We start from the raw sequence: 23,775 nt of genomic DNA, 5'->3' as shown, positions 1-23,775 counted from the left end.
AATGAAAACGATAAAGGCTATAGGTAGGTGGTCCACATGAAACTTAATTTGACCCCCCCCCCCTGAATTCATTTTAAGATGAGGAAAAAAAATAATGATAGATGAAATTCGTTTTAAACAATTCATAGAGTAGGCCTATATTTGGAGGTAGGTAGCCATGACAGACGCCGATCATTCGTACAGTCTCCGTACAGAGCGAGACCTCTGCATGCACCAGTTCTATCTGTCTCAAGACTAGTCGTATCTTCGACTGTGTTCTGAGCAGCTTGCGATCATAGAGGATGTGTTCTACTGTCTCGTCTTCCGTGTTGCAGTGCCGACATCCGAGATCGTGATTCTCTCGGATCCTAGCGATGCAGGCTCCTATCGGACACTGTTGACATATCAAGACTTCCCTAGAGTGCAAAGATCTTCCTGCATTGAACAGTACCAGGTAAAGAAGAAGAGGAATACAGAAAGAGATGGAAAGACAAAATTTAAAAAATGGATGGTGCGTCATTGAAAGAGATTTTTGTCAAGGCAATAGAGAGAGGAATGGAGAAAGACTGTCGACAAATCATGTTTGGTGCCCCATCTGTCCAAAAGTCAAATACTAAGGGATAAGTGAATAATAGTAGAACAAACTATTATAAATTATAGATCTATCAACTAGACTTAATTGGCCTACGACATTGAGAATTTTTGAAATTTCAACTCTGTGGTCATTAACCTCACGACTGGAAGAAACTTAGGCGTATAGTTTAAATATTGAACAATACAATATATATGTAAAAAAAAGTAAGAGAAATGTGCAGCTGGCGTCTCTGCAAACACGTTAAACGTCCGTTAATGATCAGGTCTGAGTATCCATTGTTTTAGCATTTAGTCACAGTTGGACACTAATTTCTTGACGTGACCATAAACAGATCCTAGGTAACAACGACCATGTAGAAGTGCGTAGCTCCTTACTCAAATCTCATCTTCGGAATCAGTGTACTATCTATACGCTGACATGCTATAGTCAAAGATTCCTATTAGTATTAGCATAGAGATATACAGAAAATTAAAACGTGCTCTCATTAAGCCGTAATTAGCGTAACTGACAAACAAAGGGGAAAACTCAATCGTCGACGGCCATGCGTCATTCAGCTGGGAATTACAAGGAGTTAGCCATGTCAAGTGTTGCTACGGACGATACGAATAAGAAAGACGAGTTTGACTTTGTTGCTACTGGAAATGGGGAGTCGAAAGGAGTACCGGCCCATGCTAGTACATTAAAATATAAAGTCAAAGATGTGCCTCCCATTCCGGTCACGTTAATGTCTGCCCTGCAGGTGAGTATGTACACCAGTGATGCATCTGTTTATATATATATTATGTGCCTATATAAGTTAGTTTGTTGAGGTGAGTCTATGATTGTCTTAACATGCGCAGGAATCTAATAAATTTAGCTTGGGTAACGTATCAATGCGTTCAGCGATAAAAAAAATAGAAGTTAATCACATATGTGTGTGTCAGTGGTCGGAAAAAGAAAAAGGATCCGACACGGATAAATATATCATTTGCTAATAAGTTTTTGTTTCAAACTTTTTTGTTATTGGATTCCATCAAAATTTACTTTTTTTTTTAACCAGTATAGCCAATATATAAAGCAGAAAGTTAGGCGTATGTATGTATGTATATAAGTAGGCCTATGTATATATCATATGTATGTATGTATGCATTTATGTATGTATGTATGTAGGTATGTATGTCCCGAGTAAACATCAAAACCGTTTGACCAATCTTGATAAAACTTGGCATACAAGTTCCTTAGATCATGGCGTAGACCGTATTGTATGAGTGCCTCTCCCACAACCGAAGGGGGGCCTAAAAATAGACAAAAAGTTCATAATTGTATCTCTATTAAATATCGAAACATTTTAACAAATTGGGTAAACCCGTTTTCACAGACATATATATTTTGGATATGAATATGTCGGCTGAAGGAGTAAACCAATTTTCATACTACTTTTACTTGTGAAGGGGACATCTAAATTCAATCCAGTAGATAAGTAATATCCAAGCTAAGGCCCGCAGGCCGAGGGTTTATCCGCCTAGTTTAATATAAGCCTCATTGCAATTAAACTGTTTACATGTCTAGTTCCTACTGTATCAATACTTTGTAGTATAATTTCGTTTTCTCGTGACCTGAAAGTCAAGAAGTAGTTTTACTTTCTGTTTTTCACCAGCACATCCTACTGAGTATATCCGGATGTTTGACCACGTCAGCTGTAGTTGCAGATGTTGCCTGTGTTCCCGACGACCACCCTGTCAGGTCTCAGCTTTTCTGTACCACACTATTCATGGTGGGAGTATGCACGCTGATGCAGACTGCAATAGGTGTCAGGTGAATCCATATTACTCGGTTTGATTCTCCATCTGGCCAACTTCTAGGTCCTGTTTATTAGGCTACATCTATATTCTGGTTGAATAGGCCTTTTTAGTACCAAACTAGTTTAAGTAATGGTTGGTCGAAAGGTTCACCTTTAAGGGCAATATGGGATCACGCCTCTATTATTGTGAAAGTATCTAAAAGATTTATAATCTTGATCTTGATTTATATCTTTTAATTGCTTTACATTCATAGTTTACCTTTTATAAATGCATCCTCTATTTGGGACCCCTCAACTCAAGAAAACATTAAGAAACTGGAACAGACACAAAATAGAGCAGTGAGTCTCATAACAAACGAATATTCACATTAGATTAACGTAACACCTTTAGTAAAATCACTAAATTTAGAAAACCTTCATGTTAGAAGACTTTAAAGTAAAGTAGCAATTAAACATAAGACACTGAAACATAATCTTCAAATACAAAAACAAAGTCTAATAAAATACGCAGAAAGACACAAAGATAAAGGCACATTACTTGTTCCATATACTAGGACAAATTTGTACTAATGCTTCTTGTTCCTTAGTGATATTAGAGCATGAAATGGGTTGCCTTGAGTCAGCCAGGAAAACTAATTACTTGGCAGACGTTACGTCATTGATTAACATGCATGACTAGATTGACATAGGAACAAGCGTAGGACGTTATCATCTTCTTTTTTGAAGTAACGTCTGTATTTAATACTAGGAAGAAGAATGTAACTATTAACCCAACCTATTTAGGTAAAAGTTTCCCTAGCAACTTAAAGAATTTTTTTTGTCTCACTAAAACATGATTTTTTAGAAATGATCGGCTGATAAGCGTTTTTTTTTTAACAACTCGTGCTGCATTACAAGGGCCTTTGAAAAAGCAACAAAAGAAATGAATTCTAGATTTCATGCGCATTTCAACTTTCAACATTCAGTCTTATAAAACTGAATTCATGATCTGCTGAATACTTTTTCGTCCATTTTTGTTTACTATCTTATTACATTAGTTCATCTTTCATCTCTCTTTTCTTTTTTTTTCTCTCATTTATCGCTTTACTATCCCTCTCTTTCTGTCACTCCGTGTATCACTTTCTCCCCTTCGTGTCTCCAGCAGCCATACCAATTCTTTGTCATTCTTTTTTGTTGGTATATTTCTTTCTCTCTCTTGGCAACTTCTATCAATCTCTTTCCATGCGTCCCCGATTTCTCTCTATCTTTGTCTGTTTCCTTTCACTTCTTCTCTGTCATTCTTTCTGTCATTCTCTCACTTTCGTCACTCATTTGAAAACAAACTTCTAGAAACTGCTTCCATTGAATGTGTAACTCAGCCAGTAATCGACGCAGTAAGCGCCACTAAATGGCCTGATTGTCTTAAAAATTGTCTTAAAAACAACAACAAACGTTCACGGTTTGCCAACTAATGAAGTTACAGTTCATTTCTGGAAAAATGTTCATCTGTAATTATTGATAATATCCACCAACACCGGAACAAATTTAAAGAAAAAAACAAAATGAAATCAATAGTAATTTATAAAATTAATTTTTAAAAATGGCGACAAGACATCATGTTATCTGCTAGCTGCCTGTCAATTCTAATTAGTGTCATTACGTTTATGAAACAACTAGCATTACCCACCGGCTACGCCCGCTGATGTGGTCTCTGGCTATATATTGTTTATTTTCCCTTGGACTTCCTCCCTTTTCTGTTCTTAATTATAACTTGGACCGACCCGTAAATTCGATTATCACTTCCCCCCCCCCTTTCTCCGCCTTAACAAATAGTCTTATTTAGGCCTACACTATTTTACTAATCTGATAGTCATTATTTCGCAATATTTGATAGGCTCTATGATATTTTTGACCTCCGCCTTTTCTTTTTATTTTTTACATCCTGCCAATCGTTATGCTCACATAATACTTTGGCCATACATTCCCCTTTATTTTTCTACTTTGAATAAAACTTTTCGCATTTTTAGCAGTACCTTTTTGGCCAGTGTAACCTAATACGTGATACGTTTAATTGGAACGTCCCTCTTTAAACGCCCTCCCAAACACACTGTCAATTCGATATCACTTTTCTCTCCCCACTTTTCTCTCCCCACTTTTCTCTCCCCACTTTTCCACTTTTCTCTCCCCACTTTTCTCTCCCTACCCTTTTTGCCCCGCCACAGCCCCCCATTAAAAACTTGAATTTAACAATCTGTTACATCTAATTGACACAGCCTGCTTTATAAAGTTACCCCTCCCAAATCCCAACTTTTTACCCGCGACCCCCCCCCACACCCCCCACACATTTTACATCTCCACTAACATAATTTTGGCCCATGATTAACAATTTGTTTCGTTGAATTAGAACGGCCCGCTTATATCGACCGCCCACACAAAACACATATTTCTGGCCTGAGAATTCTAGTTTCACAATTCTGAACTTACCTCATGACCACCCCTACAAAATATTTGTTTGTTCACAAAACTGACTTCTGCTTCTCGCTTCAATAAGGAAGTATTTCATAAGCTTCATATTGCATTTGGTCGCGGGCCCTTTATTTATTCTCACTCTGGCGTCGTTACGCTCTCTCAGCCAAAAATTCTATCTTTTTTTTTTTAATTTTTACCTCTACTCTCAACACATAAAATAATGTAGATAAACATACATTTCATTTTGTTGATATACATTTTTATACACAAAAAACACGAAATCAGTCAATGTCGACTTCATGTGGCCAAAAAAAAAAAAGAATATTTTATACAATGTCTACAAAAGCAAGTATGGCGCCAGGTAAAATATACGCAAGAATAAAATGTAAGAAAGTTTAAATAGTGCTAAAAAACGGAAGAAAGTTTAATCTTGTACTTTTGATAAGCCGGCTTAAAAAAATTAATTTTGGGTCAACATTGCGAATAAAAAATCGTTTTCGGTAAATTTGACCTGCGATTTCGATCGTGAAAGGTGCTTAGTTGTTATTGGCACACAGAAAGTAGTCACTGGTTACATTTTCATTTTTTCGCCCACTGCCAATGGGATAATTAGTGATATGTCAGTGAATCATGGCCCTTTGCTCTTATAATATAGATTCGCACTCGGCTGAACCATCAACCAAAAAGAAATGTTCAATATGGGATGCAATTTAATGATGAGCTCATACAAAAATATGTTTATCAATGACCTTACCTTTTTTGAGTGCGATCCGAGAGCACAATTAGAATTGGTCAAGTCAGTGTTTGTGATCCGAGAGCACTATTAGAATTGGTCAAGTCAGTGTTTGTGATCCGAGAGCACTATTAGAATTGGTCAAGTCAGTGTTTGTGATCCGAGTATGGCGGAGGCTCCCGGTGACCTCGGCCCTCGGCCAGGGCCGGTCCTAGCGATTGCGGGGCCCAATGCGAAACGGATTGCGCGGGGCCTATTCTGGGTAGGGATAAAGATATAACTGAAAATTAAGATTTTGTATTAAAAAATAAATTAGTCTTTGCGTTTTATACATTCTTAACTAAGTACAAAATCACGATCAAATTAACTTTACTTTACGAGCCTTGTGTGTAGCGAAGTCATAGGCCTACAGTAGATCATCAAAATTCTGTTTCCTACATAGATCACGCTCAATAGCAAGAATCGCCACATTTTTCAATCTCTCTTCGTGAATTTTTGACCTTAAGTAATTCTTGATTAGTTTAAGACGCGAGAAACTTCTTTCACAAGATGCCACAGTTACAGTTCAAATCTCAGCTGCAAGGAGTAAATTGCAGTGTTCACAATTCTGTTGAAACATTTAATCCTGTAGCCATCTTCAGCTTTTTGATGTATGAAGTTTTCCACAGATTTATCATACTGGCTTTTTCTTTGACTTTTGGCTGGAAAGATTGCAACAATATCCATGTTTCCAGCCAACTTCTTTTCGCTGTCACAAGAAGAAACAACAGGAAGAAACTTAAAACGTTCATACACAACCACAAGCTCTTTCACTTCAACCCTTATCTGAGAAAAACCGATAACATCTGCTCGTTGTGACTTATGTCTGGAGTACAATCCAAAATCACTGCATTTTTGATGTCTCGAAGGATATAATTCACAACAGCATCAGCTACTACAGTAATAAGTTCGTTTTGAATCTTCTTTCCCAGGTAACGATCATGAATTTCTGCATTGGTAACACGTCGAAGTTGTTCCCCCATTACTGGATCAAACTTTGCGAGTAATTCTACTAGACCAGGAAATTCCCATTACTTGGCTCTTTAAGTCTTTCAATGGTCCCTCTGTAAGCTAAATTGCGCTTCGCTAGAAATCGTACAATTGCAACTAGTCCAACGTTTAGTTTCAGACTAAAGCATTTCCTGGTGAGCTTTGTCAATGCCTGTTTTTTTTTTTTTTACTTAGTCTTGCTCCAGCTTCACAGCAACTGGTCATGGCGTCTAAATGCCTTTGCGATGTTTCATGCTCTGCTAGCCTTGTGGTACAGCTTTGCCACTGGTCAAATCCTTCAGTTAAAAAGGAACTTTTTTGTTTTTCCAGTAGACGACAGTACAAACAATAAAACTTGTCTGCTGACACAGAATATATCAGCCAAGGACGCAAATCAATTTCACCATTACTCAGGTTTGGTTTGCAATGCACTTAAGATTAATGTCTACCATCCTTATTTTTTTGGAAAATTCTCCAAAGTAATCTCAGGTGGACCTTTTTGTAATAAATAGTCAATACAAGATCTTTCCATTTTTTTTTCTAGACACATGGCAGGATAATCCAGATTTCTCAATGAATCGACCACATTTAGCTCATTGTCTATAACTACATGTTGATCAGTTATTACACTATTGCCTTCATTTCATACGACATGTTGATCAGTTGTTAGTGTTACATCATTTTCTTCTTCTCTTACGACATTCACCACTGCAGTTTTTGCATTCTTCATAGAATCTGTTTCAGCTGTCTCACTAAAAGTGATTTTGTTCTCATTTTCGGATTTTGATCGTTTTAAAAACGTATTCTAGCTTTATTGGAACGTACGTTTCGGTTAAAATTCGCACTATTACTATATTTTTATTTAAATATAAAATGCTTTTTTTTTTCGCGTAAGATTTGTGTTTCCCATATAACAATTTTGTCTAATTTTCAGGAGATTTTAAAAATAATTTCCACGACTTTTCGTATATTTTGCATCATTATGCAATTACAGATATACTTAGGGCGGGGCCTATGAAAGCGCGGGGCCCACTGCGGCCGCATAGGCTGCAGTGGCTTAAGACCGGCCCTGCCCTCGGCCGTGTCTAGCCCATGCGTTGGGGGCCAAATGCATCGGAAACAGCAATGCTTTACATAGGCATTGACTCGGGTCTCTCCCCAACAGAACTGTGTTCAAACAGGTTTTTTTTCAAACTTTGAGCTCGAAGAGCCTTCGGCTCAGCTCATAAGACGATCAAACGAATCGGTCAAGTCAGTGTTTGTGATCCGAGAGTACTATTAGAATTGGTTACGTCAGTGTTTGTGATCCGAGAGTACTATTAGAATCGGTCAAGTCAGTGCTTGTGATCCGAGAGTACTATTAGAATTGGTTACGTCAGTGTTTGTGATCCGAGAGTACTATTAGAATCGGTCAAGTCAGTGTTTGTGATCCGAAAGTACTATTAGAATTGGTCAAGTCGGTGTTTGCGATTTGTCACGTTAACGGTCATTTTAGTTGCCCTTTATTTTGGATGGAACTTGTTGACATAGGTATACTGATAACTGTACAAAAGTTGCGTTTGTTACTCTCCTGGTCTGTTACATTTGGATGGAACTGGTTGACATAGGTATACTGATAACTGTACAAAAGTTGCGTTTGTTACTCTCCTGGTCTGTTACATTTGGATGGAACTGGTTGACATAGGTATACTGATAACTGTACAAAGTTGCGTAAGATACTCCCCTGGTCTGTTACATGTCTGCTTTCTTGCATGTTGATATAAGCAAGGTAAAAAAAGTTGTTGAGTCTGAATTCGAGATACAACCTCCAAGATAAAAGGCCGACATGTTTTGCCATTGAGCCATTCAAGTACTTATAAAAATAAAAGGGTTTATTAGTCTATTGTTAGTTTGAAATTTTTAACGAACGACCAAATTCTCTACACTATTGTGATAATAGTCACGGGTTGTCCGTCGACAATTTAGCCCATTATACTTATAAAATAAAACAAAATTAATTAATTGCGATCAATTGATTTACTAATTTGTTAATTTTTTGATTGATTCGTGTGTTGTCTTCGACAAAGAATAGTTGTGCAGAGTCACCGCAAAGTTTCAACTTCATCCGAAAATTGTTGTGGGAGAAATGATATGTACAAACTTTTTACCAGATAGACAGACAAGTAAAAATTTCCCGAATTCACTAACAAGAATATTGTTTTAGCTTTTGAAAGAGAAGTTTACTAAGAATATTAACATATTAATATTTAAAAAAAGTGGACAGACGACAAAAACTATTTTATCCTTTGGTGGAAGAATAATTGACGCTGGGTAATCATTGAGACTACATATTAGGACAGAGAGTAAATAAGAGAAAGAGTACAAGAAACTTTGTCTTTAAATAGAGGTGATAGTCCTTATGGTTAACAATTTTGTGACAAAGAGTTTTTAAATATTCATTGTTTTAAAAGTATGCCAAGTGTACACTAGTGTTCTAAATTTATCCCTAGTTTTTTTTTTATCACATCATGTCTTCCTGTTGTGTCATGCGTGTCAAAAATGTCATAAGTTGTCGACGTAAGATCTTAGTCTGTGTAACTTATTGAAATAACTGTATGGTCAAGAAAATAACGAGGCATTGACACTATTTGACACTGGGTTCGTATTTTAGCCTACTTAACTGTGAATAAATTAACCCAGAAAGTAGAACTCTAAGTAACAAACTAGACTAATTAAAGTTGTTTGTAATACTACTGCCTGACCTTCTCTATAGAGAGAATATCCTTGCGAAGTAGATCTGCCAAAGTACATCGCCAAAGAGCTTGGCATGACAAAACACTACGATTAGACCTAGTTCTAGAGTCTCTAACGTCGTTACGTTCTAACAACAAGAAACTTGTAGAGATCAAAGAGATTCAAAAAGAATAAACCTAGAAACTAGAAAACAATCAGACAAGCAAACCAAAACAAGTAAGGTTCTATAAAAATAAATACTTTTATATAACTAAGCATTACTGATTGTAAAATCAAAATTAGAGACACCCAGAATATAAAATTAAAACATAAAGTAGTTATTCTTCCCTTAACACTGAAACCATAATTTACATATATAAAAGGCTAATGCAATAAAACGACCCTGGAAGCTCTAGGATGTAAACACATTTATTTGTTAAATATTTTGTGACAAACTAATACTTAAAATATACAAATAACGATTCGTATTGCCTCAATCTGCCAGGGAAAAATAAATGTGGAAATCTCTAATTGTCTTGAATGAGCGTAATGTAATGATTGTTAGGGGAATATAAATAGATTCTGGAAGAGCAGGCTATGGAGCCTACATCGACTTTCTTGGCTCTCACACAGTCAAAATCTTTGGACCATGTGGTAGTGTTTGCAATTTTGATGCGGAGACCACGGCAGTCTGTGAAGCCTTAAAAGTCATTGACTCTCAACTCGGCGAGGGACATTTGAGGGCAACACAGATTGTTGTGGTCACTGACTCAAAATCTGTACTACATGCTTTGCAAAGCCCCGGACCATGGCCCCCCAATATCAACACTGTCATCATGGCTTCACATAACATCAAACAACGCTATGGCACCCCTGTAATAATGCAGTGGGTACCGAGTCACATAGGTGTGACTGGCAACACAATCGCAGACTCTTTGGCCCACCAGGGAGGGCAAATTCCACCCACTGATCAGGCTGTAAGCTTTCATCAAGCCCTGGCTATAATACAAAAAACAGAAATGGAAAAGTGGTTTGAGTGCTGGGACAAGTCCCAAAAAGCCCGTGGAGTCTGGGAGCGCATGAGGCGCCCTGACCGCACTTCCCCGTGGTGGAGGCTGTCCAGGCCTGAACAAGCTATTATAGCACAGTGCAGGACAGGCCACTGTCCTGTTGGCTCATATTTCTCGCGGCTATGGCCAAATTTCGATTCACGGTGCCCTCGCTGCGGGGAAGAAGAGGAAACCGTGCCTCATATTCTGTTTGACTGCCCCAGACTTGCTGATCTCCGTCTCGACAGGTCTGGGAAACCCAAAATTCTCGACCTGTATGGCGACATTCATGCACTACGCAAGACAGCAGGGTTTCTGTCCAGGGCTTTTGCAAGAGAGGATTTGAGCCTCTCAAGCCCTCACTCTAATGGAGTTTGATGATGATGATGATGAGGGGAATATTTTTAGGAAATGTTTTATGAGGATTTTTGTGAGTTATAAAATTCGTCCTGCTGTCTTTTATGCAAGTTTTAAGAATTGAGCAGAGAAATATAAAGATTTTTATATCTCCCTAACTTTAAGAGATTGATCCATTTTCTTATTAGTCTCTCTCTCCCTCTCTCTGTCTCTATCTTTCCCTCTCTCTGTCTCTGTCTCTCCCTCTCTCTGTCTCTATCTCTCCCTCTCTCTGTCTCTGTCTCTCTCTCTCCCTCTCTCTGTCTCTATCTCTCCCTCTCTCTGTCTCTATCTCTCCCTCTCTCTATCTCTCCACCTTCTTTCTCATAACAATTTTTGTTTCAAAATTGCAACTGTTTTCTTTCGCCCTATCAATCTCGTCTCTTAGTTTAACAAGTTATGTCACCTGAGAGCAGCAGACCAACCGAAGGCCTGCCTTTGATAGCCCCTCCCTTCGTCCTCGCAGTGCATCGTGTAGTGCGTTTATAGTTCTTTTCTTATATAATTTATCAATGTGTTACTTTTGTTCCAATCTCAAACCAATACACAGACTTTTTCAAGGAAGTGAAATCGTGGTAAGCATTGTAAGCATTGTTCTTAGCTTTGCCAGCCGTTCAGGATTCCCGTTGCTACTAGGAGAAGGCACATCCACTTAACAGTTTTCCTCCAATTTTAAGTGATTTGTTAATGTTTACTGTTGTAACACCTCATGTCACGACTTTAGTTTTGGAAAGAGCTGTAATGATATGACATACTCAGATTTGGAGGTGCCTAGAAATCTATTCAACACACTATTAGGATACAATGAAGTAACTTAACACTGAGTATGATGTTCTTGAGTTTAATGCTTTTAAAACTCAATTAAATAAAATGAATAATCCAAAATTTGAATCACTTGTACAAAAGATAGCTTGAATAAAATATCATAGTTGAACTAAACCACAGGGAAGATACAGAAGAACACTAAATAATCCAATAGTAAATAATGACATTAAACAATGTAATCGTAACAATGACCAATGACTCGCGACTGTGTACAATACAATGACCAACCAATCTGGATAGCTAGATTCATGTTTCTTATATAGTTTCGTATATCGATCTTTCTGGATTGGTTCCGTCAGTGATAGTAAGCTTTATCAGTTTCCCATAATTCCACTTTGAGCCTACATCATTTATATGCAAATCAAGGTTGTCTAGAAGGGTCTGCTTTATTTTCCCACGCACTCACCATATAATACAAACTGTTGACTGGTCAGCCGTTATTGTATGCTGTCAAGCGTGACATTATAGACACGCATGTGATACCGGGCTAATATAAAAATATAAACGACATTGGTCAGTCTTTTTTTCACCCAAAACATTCCTTATGTAACTATATATACATGCGCCAATATTCCACATTGTCATTGGAATAGCAATGTTCTTATAGACAGGCGACCAACAGTCTGAATATTTGTATTTGTTTATAGCCTACGCTTTGCTTACAATTTATTAATAAAATACATTAAATATTAATATGTTTTTTTAAGATAATTTAGAATCTACTCTAGTAGTTCTAGTAGCCTACACTTTTATAAGTTTTTAAACATCTCTGACAGGTTACCTATATTTCAAGGACCATCGTCATCTTTCTTGGTTCCACTGCTAGCCCTACAACGAGATCCCACGTGGAATTGCTCTAATATTTACGATGTTAACAATGACAACAGTGGTAAGACCTTAACTAACCCAGTTCACCACGAATCATGCTAATCAACTATTGATTCAGAGCTTTTGTAAATATTACATCACCGGCTAGATTTGTTTGATCGTATCATATCATCACAATATGCATGATATTTTTAATCGATAGTTATTTCCCCTTTTAATCGGTGCTTCCACTATTTTATTTCAAATAACTGCAATCTGGGTCCTTTGAGGCATTTTAAATAAAGACTCTTTATTTTTTTGTATTCTAAATCATGATGTAAATCAAGGCAGCGTTTTAAAAAAAGGGCGGCTAAAGGTCAACGCATTTTAGCGCTTTATGGAGTCTTGCGCTGCCGAAAAATAATATTCAGTTAACTGCTATAAAATGCCCACTTCATCTTCAGTGGCTTAGCAAGGGATTTGGGGGCCCGAGGGGCTCGGCCTCTTTAGGGGCCCCTGCATTTTGATATTCGACATCGTGAAATGAGATAATGTACTTTAATAAATATATAAGTCTAATGTGTGGAATACATGCACTATAGTCACTAATTTACATAAGAACATGAAAAGAAAGATAACATGGCATTGGCTTAATATTTAATGTAAAAAAAAATGTGTACACTCATTTGGGTACCCCCTCCTCTCACCCTAGCTACGCCACTGCTTATCTTGTTAAATATTTTTACAGATAGGCCTATTCCTTTAAAAACTATTACTTTTACTTTGCTTTAACTTTTCTACAGCACCGAATCTGCTGGGTAAACCTTTCAGGGTTTTGTTACATCTAGAATAAAGAATCTGTTTAAAAAAAAAAAAACTTTTTTTTTTAATAATATTAAAATAGTTAAATTAAAAAAAAATGTGTTTGATATAGCAGAAGAGTAAAAACCTAGATCTAGTGAAAAGTATCCATCAAAGGAAGCACTGATTTTGATTCTTTTTCCTCACCCAAAAATGAACACGCACAATTATATTGAATATTGAATTTTACTTACCTTACAAAAGAGTTCCAGGCTAATGTTACTATGGCAACAAATGTGTCCACCATGGCCGGCGGTATAGATCCACTCCCAGGCATAAAGTGGAGATTGCAGCAGGTAAGAATACTAAATGATGCCAGATCAATATATTAGAATACAGTGATTTTACGATTTTATCTCTGGTAGTTATCGTCGCTCTACAAAACACATCTTCTGAAATACACATAAGCCTACTTGGCACATTCCTACTCTAGACTTCCCACAAGGCACCTCGGGTCACGGGTGTGGCTAGAATCTTAATGTTCATAGTAGTGAAATGAAAAAAAAAAAGTCCAACAAAGTAATGAGGGTTTAATTAAAAGTCATTCAAGTGAAGTCGGTCAGAATAGTTGCATTTTCCACGATGGGTTAAGTCAAACAAACCATATTGACATTTCAGTGTTTAAACGCTAGGATAAAATCAAAGGCTGCACTCGGTGTTGTTTTTTTTGTGTTGAATTGTAAATAAACAATGTAGAAATTAGAATAATCGATGTGTTTGATCAATAACTGACAGATGTGAATCAGGGCGTGTTCTCTGGAAATAGAATATTAAAAACAAATGGAAAAGATTGTTGGGTCGACAGTTTTCTCTCTTTATATATATCTATATATATATAGAGAGATAAATTTGAAAGAAAACAGTTTGACTTACAGGTTGACATAGAAACGTTTGTGTGTTGACCGAGTACATAAATCTGTTCTCTCTAATGATCCTAACCAGTTACTGCGAGCCATTTTGAGTAGAAAGTAGAATATACGTTTAATATTGTTTTATATGAAAAGCGAAAAATCGCATTTAATTTTAAACTAGGTCTCTAGAAGTATTTTTAAAATAAGGCATATACTCTAGAAACACTACTTTAATAACAATCTTAAAGAAGTTTCTAACCCCTCCCCCCAAAAACAAAATCTGTACAACTCCTACCGGTCCAAATAGTAAACCAACTCCAATCTGTCCAAATAATAAACCAACTCCAATCTGTCCAAATAGTAAATCAACTCCAACCGGTCCAAATAGTATACCAACTCCAACCGGTCCAAATAACCTCCAATCTGTCCAAATAGTAAACCATCTCCAATTGGTCCAAATAATAAATCAACTCCAATCTGTCCAAATAGTAAATCAACTCCAACCGGTCCAAATAGTATACCAACTCCAACCGATCCAAATTGTAAACATATGTAGCATGTTTAATAAACATAAACGTAGAACAGAGATGTGTATCTTTTAATGATGCCTTTTTTAAATCAACTACTTTATAGAGAAATACGTTTAATAGCCTGTGTGTAAAAGGAGATTATGTAGAGGATTAAAAATAAACCTGAGGAAAAAAAAATTTTTTTGGACATGTGTCATTTTTTTTGTTTCCTTGAATGATTTCGCCATAATTTTTATCCACAGATGGGCGGAGCCTTGATGGCGGCATCTTTTGTGGAAGTTATTCTTGGAGGTTTTGGACTTTTAGGTTTTATCTTAAGATTCATTGGGCCTATTACAGTTGCATGTACCATTTCTCTCATTGGTGTGTCACTTTACCGTTTGCCCATCATATACGGAAGACCAAATTTTATTGTTGCCCTTTGGTGCGTACATTTTAATAGTTTATTGTAAACTAACAAAAAATTAAAGATATTATCGTCATCAACTGACTCTTGTCTGTTTGTTTGCTGGGGGGGGGGGGTATTATTTTACACGTTTTTTCCCCCACTTCCCAATATCGGATCAAGTTGAAATTTTGCAATCAATAAATTAATAAAAACAACAACAGCTAATTAATTAATTAATTAGTGGTTATTAAATACTATTGTTTATATAAAAAAGGGGAGGTAAAACTTGTAATATTAAGAGATGGAGCAATTGAATGATCCTCTCTTTAATATTATAAGCTTTGTTTTTTGAAAGTATATTTAAGATTTTGCTTGTTTCCTTTTGCATTACTAAACAAGCAAAATAATTTTTAAAATTTCAAAGAAAAATCTTATCTAAGGGGAAGAGCACTTACAGCTATCAAGAATGTTGAAGTTATCTACCGTTTTCGATATCAAACAGAATAACTCATTATCAATAGTTAATTGAGTAATTGGTTACTTTATTAATGGATCCATGTCTTGTTAGGTCCAATAAATAATTGTGTGAGGGAGAAATAACGTGTACAAATATTTAATGGGACAAAACCCGATATATGTGAATACTGAAGGATTAGTTTCCCTATTGGTATCAAATAAAATAATAAGTAGCTAATAATTTATTAACTAAACTGTTTAGTTTTTTTTTTATTCCTGCATTGTCTACGTTAATGAATAATGAATGGATGTGGGAGAAATAACGTGTACAAACTTTTGACCAGTCAGAGTGAGTTAATATAAGCATTTGTAGAAATAACGTAAGATTGGGAAAATTAAAAGAGAGAAAGTAAGAAAGAAAGAGAGAGAGAGAGAAAGAGCAATAGAATGAGTAAACTTTTTTTTAATCATCCATTTCCTATGAATACTTCGATAACTTACTATATATTAACTATTCTTAATGTCAATGTTCCTATCAAACGAGTACAAGGCTTATCTGTGAGAACTTTTGCTGCTACTTGTGGAACGAAATATTAATATTAATCCTGATTTTAATAGTATAAGCTTAGCGTTTTAATATTAATCGCCTGCTGCCCTTTTTTTTTTTCTTGAATTGCTTTTGTATAGCTGCCTTTAGGGCACTGCTAACACAACTCTGCTCAATGCGGGTTTTGAACTCGATTTCCCTTGATAGGTAGCCAAGCGGCGTATGCTTCTCAGCTACCCCTCCCCCCTCCGATATTTTCTCCATCACTCAATTCAATTATCTCCAATATAGACTGTATGCCCGTAGTTGTTACCACGTCTAAGTTTGTCATTGTATACAATAAAGTATTAACAATAGTAGTTCTGATTCAAACATGCATGACAATCTATTGTCTGTACAATTCTGCCCCCAGTTGCCTGCTGCTTGTTTTAACCTTCGTACTCTACCTCAACAAAGTCAAACTTCCGTTACCGAAATGTGGCAAGGGAAAGAATCTGAAAGGACGGCCAAGGTTCGCCATTTTCCAATTAATTCCCGTGAGTGCTTTTATCACTATGTGTGTGTGTGGCCTAGAACCATCATTATTTCACCAGAAACATAATGACACGATATGATGTTGTAGACGGACGTTGACTTTTAGCACCAAACTGCTGGTAGACAACTAAACCGCCGTAAGCGTATTGTATTCTAACTTGTAAAATTTGAAATATCTTGAATAACATATTTGTGAACAATACCAAATATAACTTTTAATATGATGTAGCCAAATTTTAACTTGAGGCGAAATAAATAAATGTAATAGACTTTAATAAAAATATAAAATAGTATTTGGAACAAAATCTAACTCACTTCTTTTCACTCTGGCTGTCTGGAGTCGTCTGTCCTACCTAAGACAGCAGACGACAATAAAAGTTAATCTTGCATCATTCACACTGCATAGCCACCAACCAAATCACCAAACTCCCACCGTCACCATAGAAACACACACATAACTCCATAACATGAGTTGACTCATTATTTGACCAGAAAAATATTGACTTACTGCATAAAATACACATTAAGAAAACGTGAAGTAATCATTCAGCTAATTCCGTTTCCTTGAGTACAAACAATTTCTTCTTTGGGTTCAGATTCTATTGGCAGTGGTCATCATGTGGATAGCCTCCTGGATTCTAACCTTGTGCAATGTCTTCACTGATGACAGAAATTCCACGGCATACAAAGCAAGAGCCGATGCCAAGCTGGATATAATCTATTCCTCCAACTGGCTACAGCTCACGTATCCAGGTAAGACTTTTTAGAAACAAGTAATTTTCTGATCAGATATAACCAAGTTATTCCTTTCTTCTTTCAGTCAGACTATAGATCTACACGCTATAACAGCGTTCGTACGCGCTAATGGCTGTTTAGTCGTGCGGTGTGCGCGCTGGACTGTCTTTCGGTCGTATCGATGGTCCCGGGTTCATATCCTGCCCGTCGCTATTCCCCATCGTCATGCGTGAGGTTTGGACTAGGAAGTAGATTATCTATAACTCTGAAGGAACATCTGTAACATTTTACAAATATTGTTACATAGGCATACTTATGATGTAATCCAAACAGCAAAAAAAAAAAAAAGAAATTAGCAAGAGATAATGGCAAAAGCTATGACAAATGTTTAAAATCTCATAACCCAGATTTCAATTAGGCTCGCCTAAGATCCACATGAAAAGCTATGTAAAATGTTTAAAATCTCATATCCCACAGGTCAATTTGGTGCGCCTAAGATCCACATTGCTTTGACAATAGGATTCATCGTGGCGTGCCTATCCTCTGTGGTGGAGTCTGTGGGAGACTACTACGCTGCCGAGAAAGCCTGCCAACTAGGCAGCCTGCCCGACCATGCTATCTCAAGGGGCATCCTCGTTGAAGGCATCGGCAGCGTCCTGTCTGGATCCGTGGGTGCTGGTCATGCCACGACATCGTACAGTGGAAACATCGCAGTCTTGACTTTATCTAGAGTAAGTAGGATTTCAAAATGGACAATAGGGTTAATATACTCTCGACGTCTGACAATTTGTTTCACTTTAATTAGTTGTCGGTGCCATTTGGAAACTTTTTTGTTCATGTTTTGTTTTTCTACTTTTCACTATTCACAAGTTTTACTTTTTAACCCTTTAGACGCGTGTGGTAGTTTAGCCTCTAAACTCTAAATACTACGATTGTAATTCCATTTTGTATGCACTCATTGTAAAAAAAAAATCTCAGCACTTTAAGGGTTAATCGAACAGAAAAGTAAATTAATACTTAATTCCTCATATAAGATCGTGAAATATTACAAATTACAGCGTATAAATAATAACCACATGAACAGACATTACGTTAGCTTAGCTTATGAATGACTAACGCATTTCTGAGTTGATCAGTTATAACAGCGAAAAGAACTGAAACAATACTATTTGTTTTAAATGTTATTTAATTCAAAAACAAAATATGTATTATTCGTCTAGTCTTAAATGAATTTTAGTTTCTGTCACTCATGTATGATATAGCTATGTACTGTACTTTATTCATTAGGATCACTGGTTTTAAAATAAGTTGTTAAAATGCTATGGCAAAGCGTTCCAGAACAATACTGGATTGCTATTTAAACTAAAACAATTGTTCATGTCTGGTATTTGTGTATTTTGTTAATTATGTTACGTAGTTTTCGGTCCACTATTGTTCGGGTTGTAATGTAACTAGACTAGATTCTAACACCCGGAAGAACAATAACTTGGTCACAAACTGAATTAATTACACCTCACAATATCCCACTCTGCGAACTGTCTCTCTCTGTTCTCCTCTACCCAGTTTCCTTCATTCTCTCGTTCATTCCTACTAGCTTCTAGAAGTAGAATTAAGACTATACATTCACACACACACTTTCACCCGTGACAATATCACATTCAAAGTAACAGTTTAGTTTGACTTGTACTCTAGACAGGAAGTCGAGTTGTCATGTACGTCGCTGCCGTGATTCTGATAGTCGCATCACTGTTTGGAAAATTTGGTGCTGCGCTGACAACTATACCCAACCCAATACTAGGTAAGACCATAGCATAGTGCACCAAGAAACCTGTCAGTGTTAAGCTCAGTGAAGCTGGTCTGCTTGTCTAGAATCTCCACGACAGCTTTGTTTAAACTTTAATAGTGTCATTAATCATCATCATTTATATCTAGAGTCGTCTAGTTCAGAGTGACACCTGGACCAAGTCTTTAGAAGTTGAAATATGCATGATCTGTTGTTACAATGTTATTTGTGCATTGTTTAACCGTATTCGACTCTAGAAATGTCTTGAAATGTATCGAAAATAAAGGCATTGGGTTCGGTTTTAAAGATTATGGACGAGTACATTATTTGACGTGGCTAAGCAGACCCAGTTGTGACCTACATGTTTTGCCACACCTTCTGCAGACAATAGCTTACTATAAAAAGTATAATAATATAATAAATATTTAAGATGGTAATATAAACTACAGTCACATAGAACACATGCTGTGCTACTCAAGGAGCTAACCTTACTTATTACGATTAGAGCTATTTAGTCTACAATTTCTTATCGTCAGAGCAATGACTAGAAGTAACATGTGTAGTCGACGTCAGGGAAGTCAAACGGCCCTTAAGAATTTATTCACAAGAACAGGGCCGGATTTAAACTTGATAAGGCCTCCTAAGATATTTAAGATACGGGGCCCTCTGTAATCAACAGAATAGAATTCATCCATTTGCCTTTTCTTCAAAACAATTTGTCCGGGGCCCCAGACTGGTGTGAGCCCTAGGCCATAGCTTATGTTGTCAATCTAGCATTACACATTAAAGACTATGTTATACAATAAACAATTATTTATGGCATGTGTATTACTTTTAGAATATAATCAAACAAATGTTGTTGTTTTCTGGGGAATGATTTCAAAATGTTCTCTTTGTTTGTCTCTCTGTAGGAGGTGTTTTGATGGTCATCGTTGGTGCTCTGCTGACTATTGGTCTGTCTAATCTCCAACACGTGGATATGTCATCGTCTAGAAACATGCTGGTAGTGGGTGTGCCGTTCATGGCTAGTATGTCAATATCTTATTGTCTGGAGCTGTACCCAGAAATCATCGCTACAGGTACAATGCTAGTACCCACAACTGTTATATTTAGTATCACAACTGATATACTGACTATCACAACTGGTTGATCTATATTTATCAGCATTATCGTCTATTACTAATTGGTATAAAGAAGGTGATCTAGAGCCCACATCGATTTTGACAGGTCTGTCGCGTTCTTGAAAGGTTAATAGCGTTCTTGAAAGGTTAATTTAAATGTTAATTGCGTTCTTGAAAGGTTAATTTAAAGGTTAATTGCGTTCTTGAAAGGACTATCGCGTTCGAGAATTTCCGAATATAAGGTATGATTATTGATTCAAGACTTTAATAAATTAATGTTTAGGAACATTTTGCGCATCGTCTTCTAAGTCTTGATTTAAAGACCTATCATTGGAATTATTCAATTATAATAAAATAAAAAACAATATGGCTTGAACCTAATATTTTTTAAATTATATTTTTTTTAGATATTTGATTGTATTTTAAGTTTGTTTGCAACAAATGTATTTTTAAAATGTTTGTCTTGTTCCTCATCAAAATTGAGGTAATTAGCGACAGGAAAAGTCCAACAAATCTCTAGAGCAGTGACGTCCTTGCTACGACAATCGCAGGCAATTTTCGACTCATAAAGCGGTACCACCTTCCTCCCCCCCCCCCCACCGAAACATCTTTTCACAGTGCATAATGAAGCCTCGGAAGATATGTTCTATCGGACTCTTAGAATTTTGTTTTGCGATGACGCGGCCATTGTAGGAAATGTCTATGACCTTCAAATGTTGGACTACAACGCTCTCCCGAGGACCTTCAAAACAATTCTTGCAATATATTCCTGTCGCTTACTGTGTAACAGAACGACAATAATATAAATGTTTGGGATTGTATGTATTAACAAAGTGATTTATGATGTACAGGTGTTAAGGATCTGGACAGGTCGCTGCATGTGATGCTTAGCACACCTATGTTCTTGGGCGGCTTTCTGGCCATGTTATTGGACAACACTGTTCCAGGTTTGTAATAGATTCTTCCTAATCATACAAAAGTTTAAATATATATGTATATATATACATACTCAAGGAGGCGCGGTGGCTGAGTGGTAAATTGCTTGGCTTCCGAACCTGGTGTCCCGGGTTCGAATCCTGGTGAAGACTGGGATTTTTAATTTCGGGATCCTTGGGCGCCTCGTAGTCCACCCAGCTCTAATGAGTACCTGACATTAGTTGGGGAAAAGTAAAGGCGGTTGGTCGTTGTGCTGGCCACATGACAACATCGTTAATCGTAGGCCACAGAAACTAATGACCTTTACATCATCTGCCCTATAGACCACAAGGTCTGAAAGGGGAACTTTACTTTACTTGCTTGCTCCGTACAAAAAACACACAACAATCTCTTGCATAGCTTGATTAGTCAAACTTGGCATAGTAGAAGTCGTTGTGAAGCTATGAATGTGAATAGAAGATTAATGTTATTCAGTGGTGTAACTGAAAAGGGGGGGGGGGGTCCACATTTGAAAATCCCCCCGGCCCCCACTTGAGAGGTCTCCCAAATGAGTGTCAGAATATTTTTATATTAAATATTACTCTATTATCTCATGTCAAATGTCAAAATGCAGGGGCCCCTAAAAGGGTCAAGTTCCCCCCCCCCCCGCCGGACTCCCTAATCTCTAGCTACACCACTGATGTTATGTTAATTAGTGAACTATAATTTAGTAGGTAATATATTTGTTACCGGCAAATGAAAAATAGGATTTCTTAAGACTAAAAATGCCTTAGTATTGATTATTATTATAAAACATGTAACGGCCGGATAAAACTTCTAAGCGGGCCGGACTTGGCCTTCGGGCCGTGGTCTTCCCATCACAAAGTATAGCTATGCGTTCTTAGAATGCAAGGACAACCGTTTCATTTGAAAATATTGTATGTAAGTGTGGGCGGGGTATTATAGTGCAGGGAGGAGGAAGGCTCCTACTGATGAACTTGAGAAGTGTTTGTTGCATACTCTATAATAGGGGGTTGTGGGCCCTTCGTTTGTAGGATGAAAGAGACAAAAAAGGAAATAGAATTTGAAGGCTAGAATTTTTTTAAAATTTTTTTTTTGGGGGGGGGGTAGGGCTAAGAGAAAGTGATATAGAGCTCAACAGGCCAGAAATGAGTGCGATTTAAAGCAGGCCGTTTCAATAAACCTAACATATACTACAGTACACTGGTCAAAATGGGAATTGTTGTAATGCTGGCAGTTTTATTGAAAGTGCAAAAAAATACCTAAGGCTGGGGGTAACGGCCTAAGTATTATGTGAGCATTTGCAGGATGTAATTAGACAATAGGTTCCAGGCCACACAAAAATCATAGTATTTCAAACAAGAACTGACAAGCAGAAGACATTTAGTCTGAAAGTGTAAATAAGACTAGTCTCTATTTGTTACGGAAGAGAGTTGGGGAGATGGGGAGGGGGGGGGTAAGTGATACTCGCGGGCTGGTCCAGTTCAACATAAAAGATACTAGAATGAGCTGGCCAAAAGGAATATTTGTGGGAGCGTTTAGCTTTGTATCATTACATTGTTGTAAGAAAACAATGGAGGGGGGTCAATTCTAATTCAACGTAATAGATACTAGAATGAGCTGGGGAATGATTTCATGACGATAGCTTGATATCATTATATTGCTAATATTGTTGCAAGCAAGAAAAATTGGAAGGGGTCCATGGTAAAAATAAACAATATATAGCCTGGCAACCAATCAACGGGCGAAGCAGATACGACATCATTAAATCAAATGTATTGTCTACACACTGCCGGTGGTATTGTACCATATGCTGTTACACACATATATACATATTGCATAATTGGGATATTTAGGCCATTTTATTGTACATAATAAATAGAAAGGCTTAATAACTTTTAACACTTGTATTATATATCATGTGGCAGGTTCATTGGAGTCACGTGGTATGAAACATTGGCAGAGTCAGGACGAGAGTCAGAGAAATAAAGAGAACGATGATATCTTCACCTGGTCCTTCTACCCAACTCTAGTCAAAGTGTTTCCCTTTGTAGTTTCTCTCCCTTTCATGCCCAAACTTATCTCCCATGATTCTGAAAACATTTTGGATGGGGATGTAGAGTCGCCTACCTTATGACCCAGTTGATACAATACTATTGCTGTTGTTTATAATTAAAACTCATTTAGTTATGTACTTTAATTTGTGTGTGTGTCTTTGTTAGTGTGAGCCAGGCGTCACGTGTGTTCCAATTTACTGCTATTGCTTGGCTGTGCCGTGGTGTATTGTTATCAAAACATTTAGAATCTACACATTCACACATAGCATTACATTAATTTTGGTATTATGAATATGCATTTTGTACTTATTTCTTTTTACTCTACCCCCTCTCCCCTTTCCAGACGAAAAGAAGACGTTTTAAAACAGAATAATCAAATATGGCGACAGAGTTTATATAATTGCACACGAATTTATCTTAGTATTTTAAGAAAGACTTTGTTTAGGAAAATTTAGAATTCATACGAAACTGTATTTTTCATTATAAGAGCAATAATTGAGATGAGTTCTGAACTCAAATATTATTTTCCTAGTCAATTTTTTCCAACCTTTACTCATACTGATATTTTTCTATTGTATAAAAAATTTTGGACTATAACTCACAATGTATACTTCAATCCTAAA

General features: G+C 36.9%; 1 protein-coding gene across 3 annotated transcripts; it reads left to right on the top strand.

Annotated features, from left to right (window-relative positions):
• Positions 1-909: 909 nt before the first annotated feature.
• Positions 910-23,289, top strand: LOC106079108 (solute carrier family 23 member 1-like). 3 transcript variants are annotated; one of them, XM_056032929.1, is made up of 12 exons: positions 910-1,313; positions 2,211-2,368; positions 12,323-12,435; positions 13,419-13,510; positions 14,838-15,019; positions 16,399-16,522; positions 17,117-17,273; positions 17,733-17,986; positions 18,948-19,053; positions 19,950-20,117; positions 21,011-21,106; positions 23,024-23,289. In XM_056032929.1, exons 1-12 carry the CDS (start codon positions 1,116-1,118, stop codon positions 23,230-23,232), a joined length of 1,857 nt encoding a protein of 618 aa, XP_055888904.1. In that variant the 5' UTR covers positions 910-1,115; the 3' UTR covers positions 23,233-23,289. The 3 variants fall into 3 exon arrangements, with proteins under 3 accessions (XP_055888904.1, XP_055888916.1, XP_055888910.1); XM_056032941.1 differs by lacking the exons at positions 910-1,313; positions 2,211-2,368 and adding an exon at positions 9,489-9,513; XM_056032935.1 differs by lacking the exons at positions 910-1,313; positions 2,211-2,368 and adding an exon at positions 11,215-11,296.
• The last annotated feature ends 486 nt before the right edge of the window (positions 23,290-23,775 follow it).

Source organism: Biomphalaria glabrata, chromosome 1 (assembly GCF_947242115.1).
Source record: "Biomphalaria glabrata chromosome 1, xgBioGlab47.1, whole genome shotgun sequence".
NCBI lineage: Eukaryota > Metazoa > Mollusca > Gastropoda > Planorbidae > Biomphalaria > Biomphalaria glabrata.
Note: the sequence above shows the minus strand (reverse complement) of the source record. Positions and strands in the feature narration are given on the sequence as shown.

Coding starts and splice junctions, on each gene's coding strand:
- LOC106079108 (XM_056032929.1), top strand. CDS start 1,116: ATGCGTCATTCAGCTGGGAATTACAAGGAGTTAGCCATGTCAAGTGTT. Junction 13,511..14,837: donor TAAAGTGGAGATTGCAGCAG/GTAAGAATACTA, acceptor TTTTATCCACAG/ATGGGCGGAGCCTTGATGGC. Junction 15,020..16,398: donor AATTTTATTGTTGCCCTTTG/GTGCGTACATTT, acceptor TTCTGCCCCCAG/TTGCCTGCTGCTTGTTTTAA.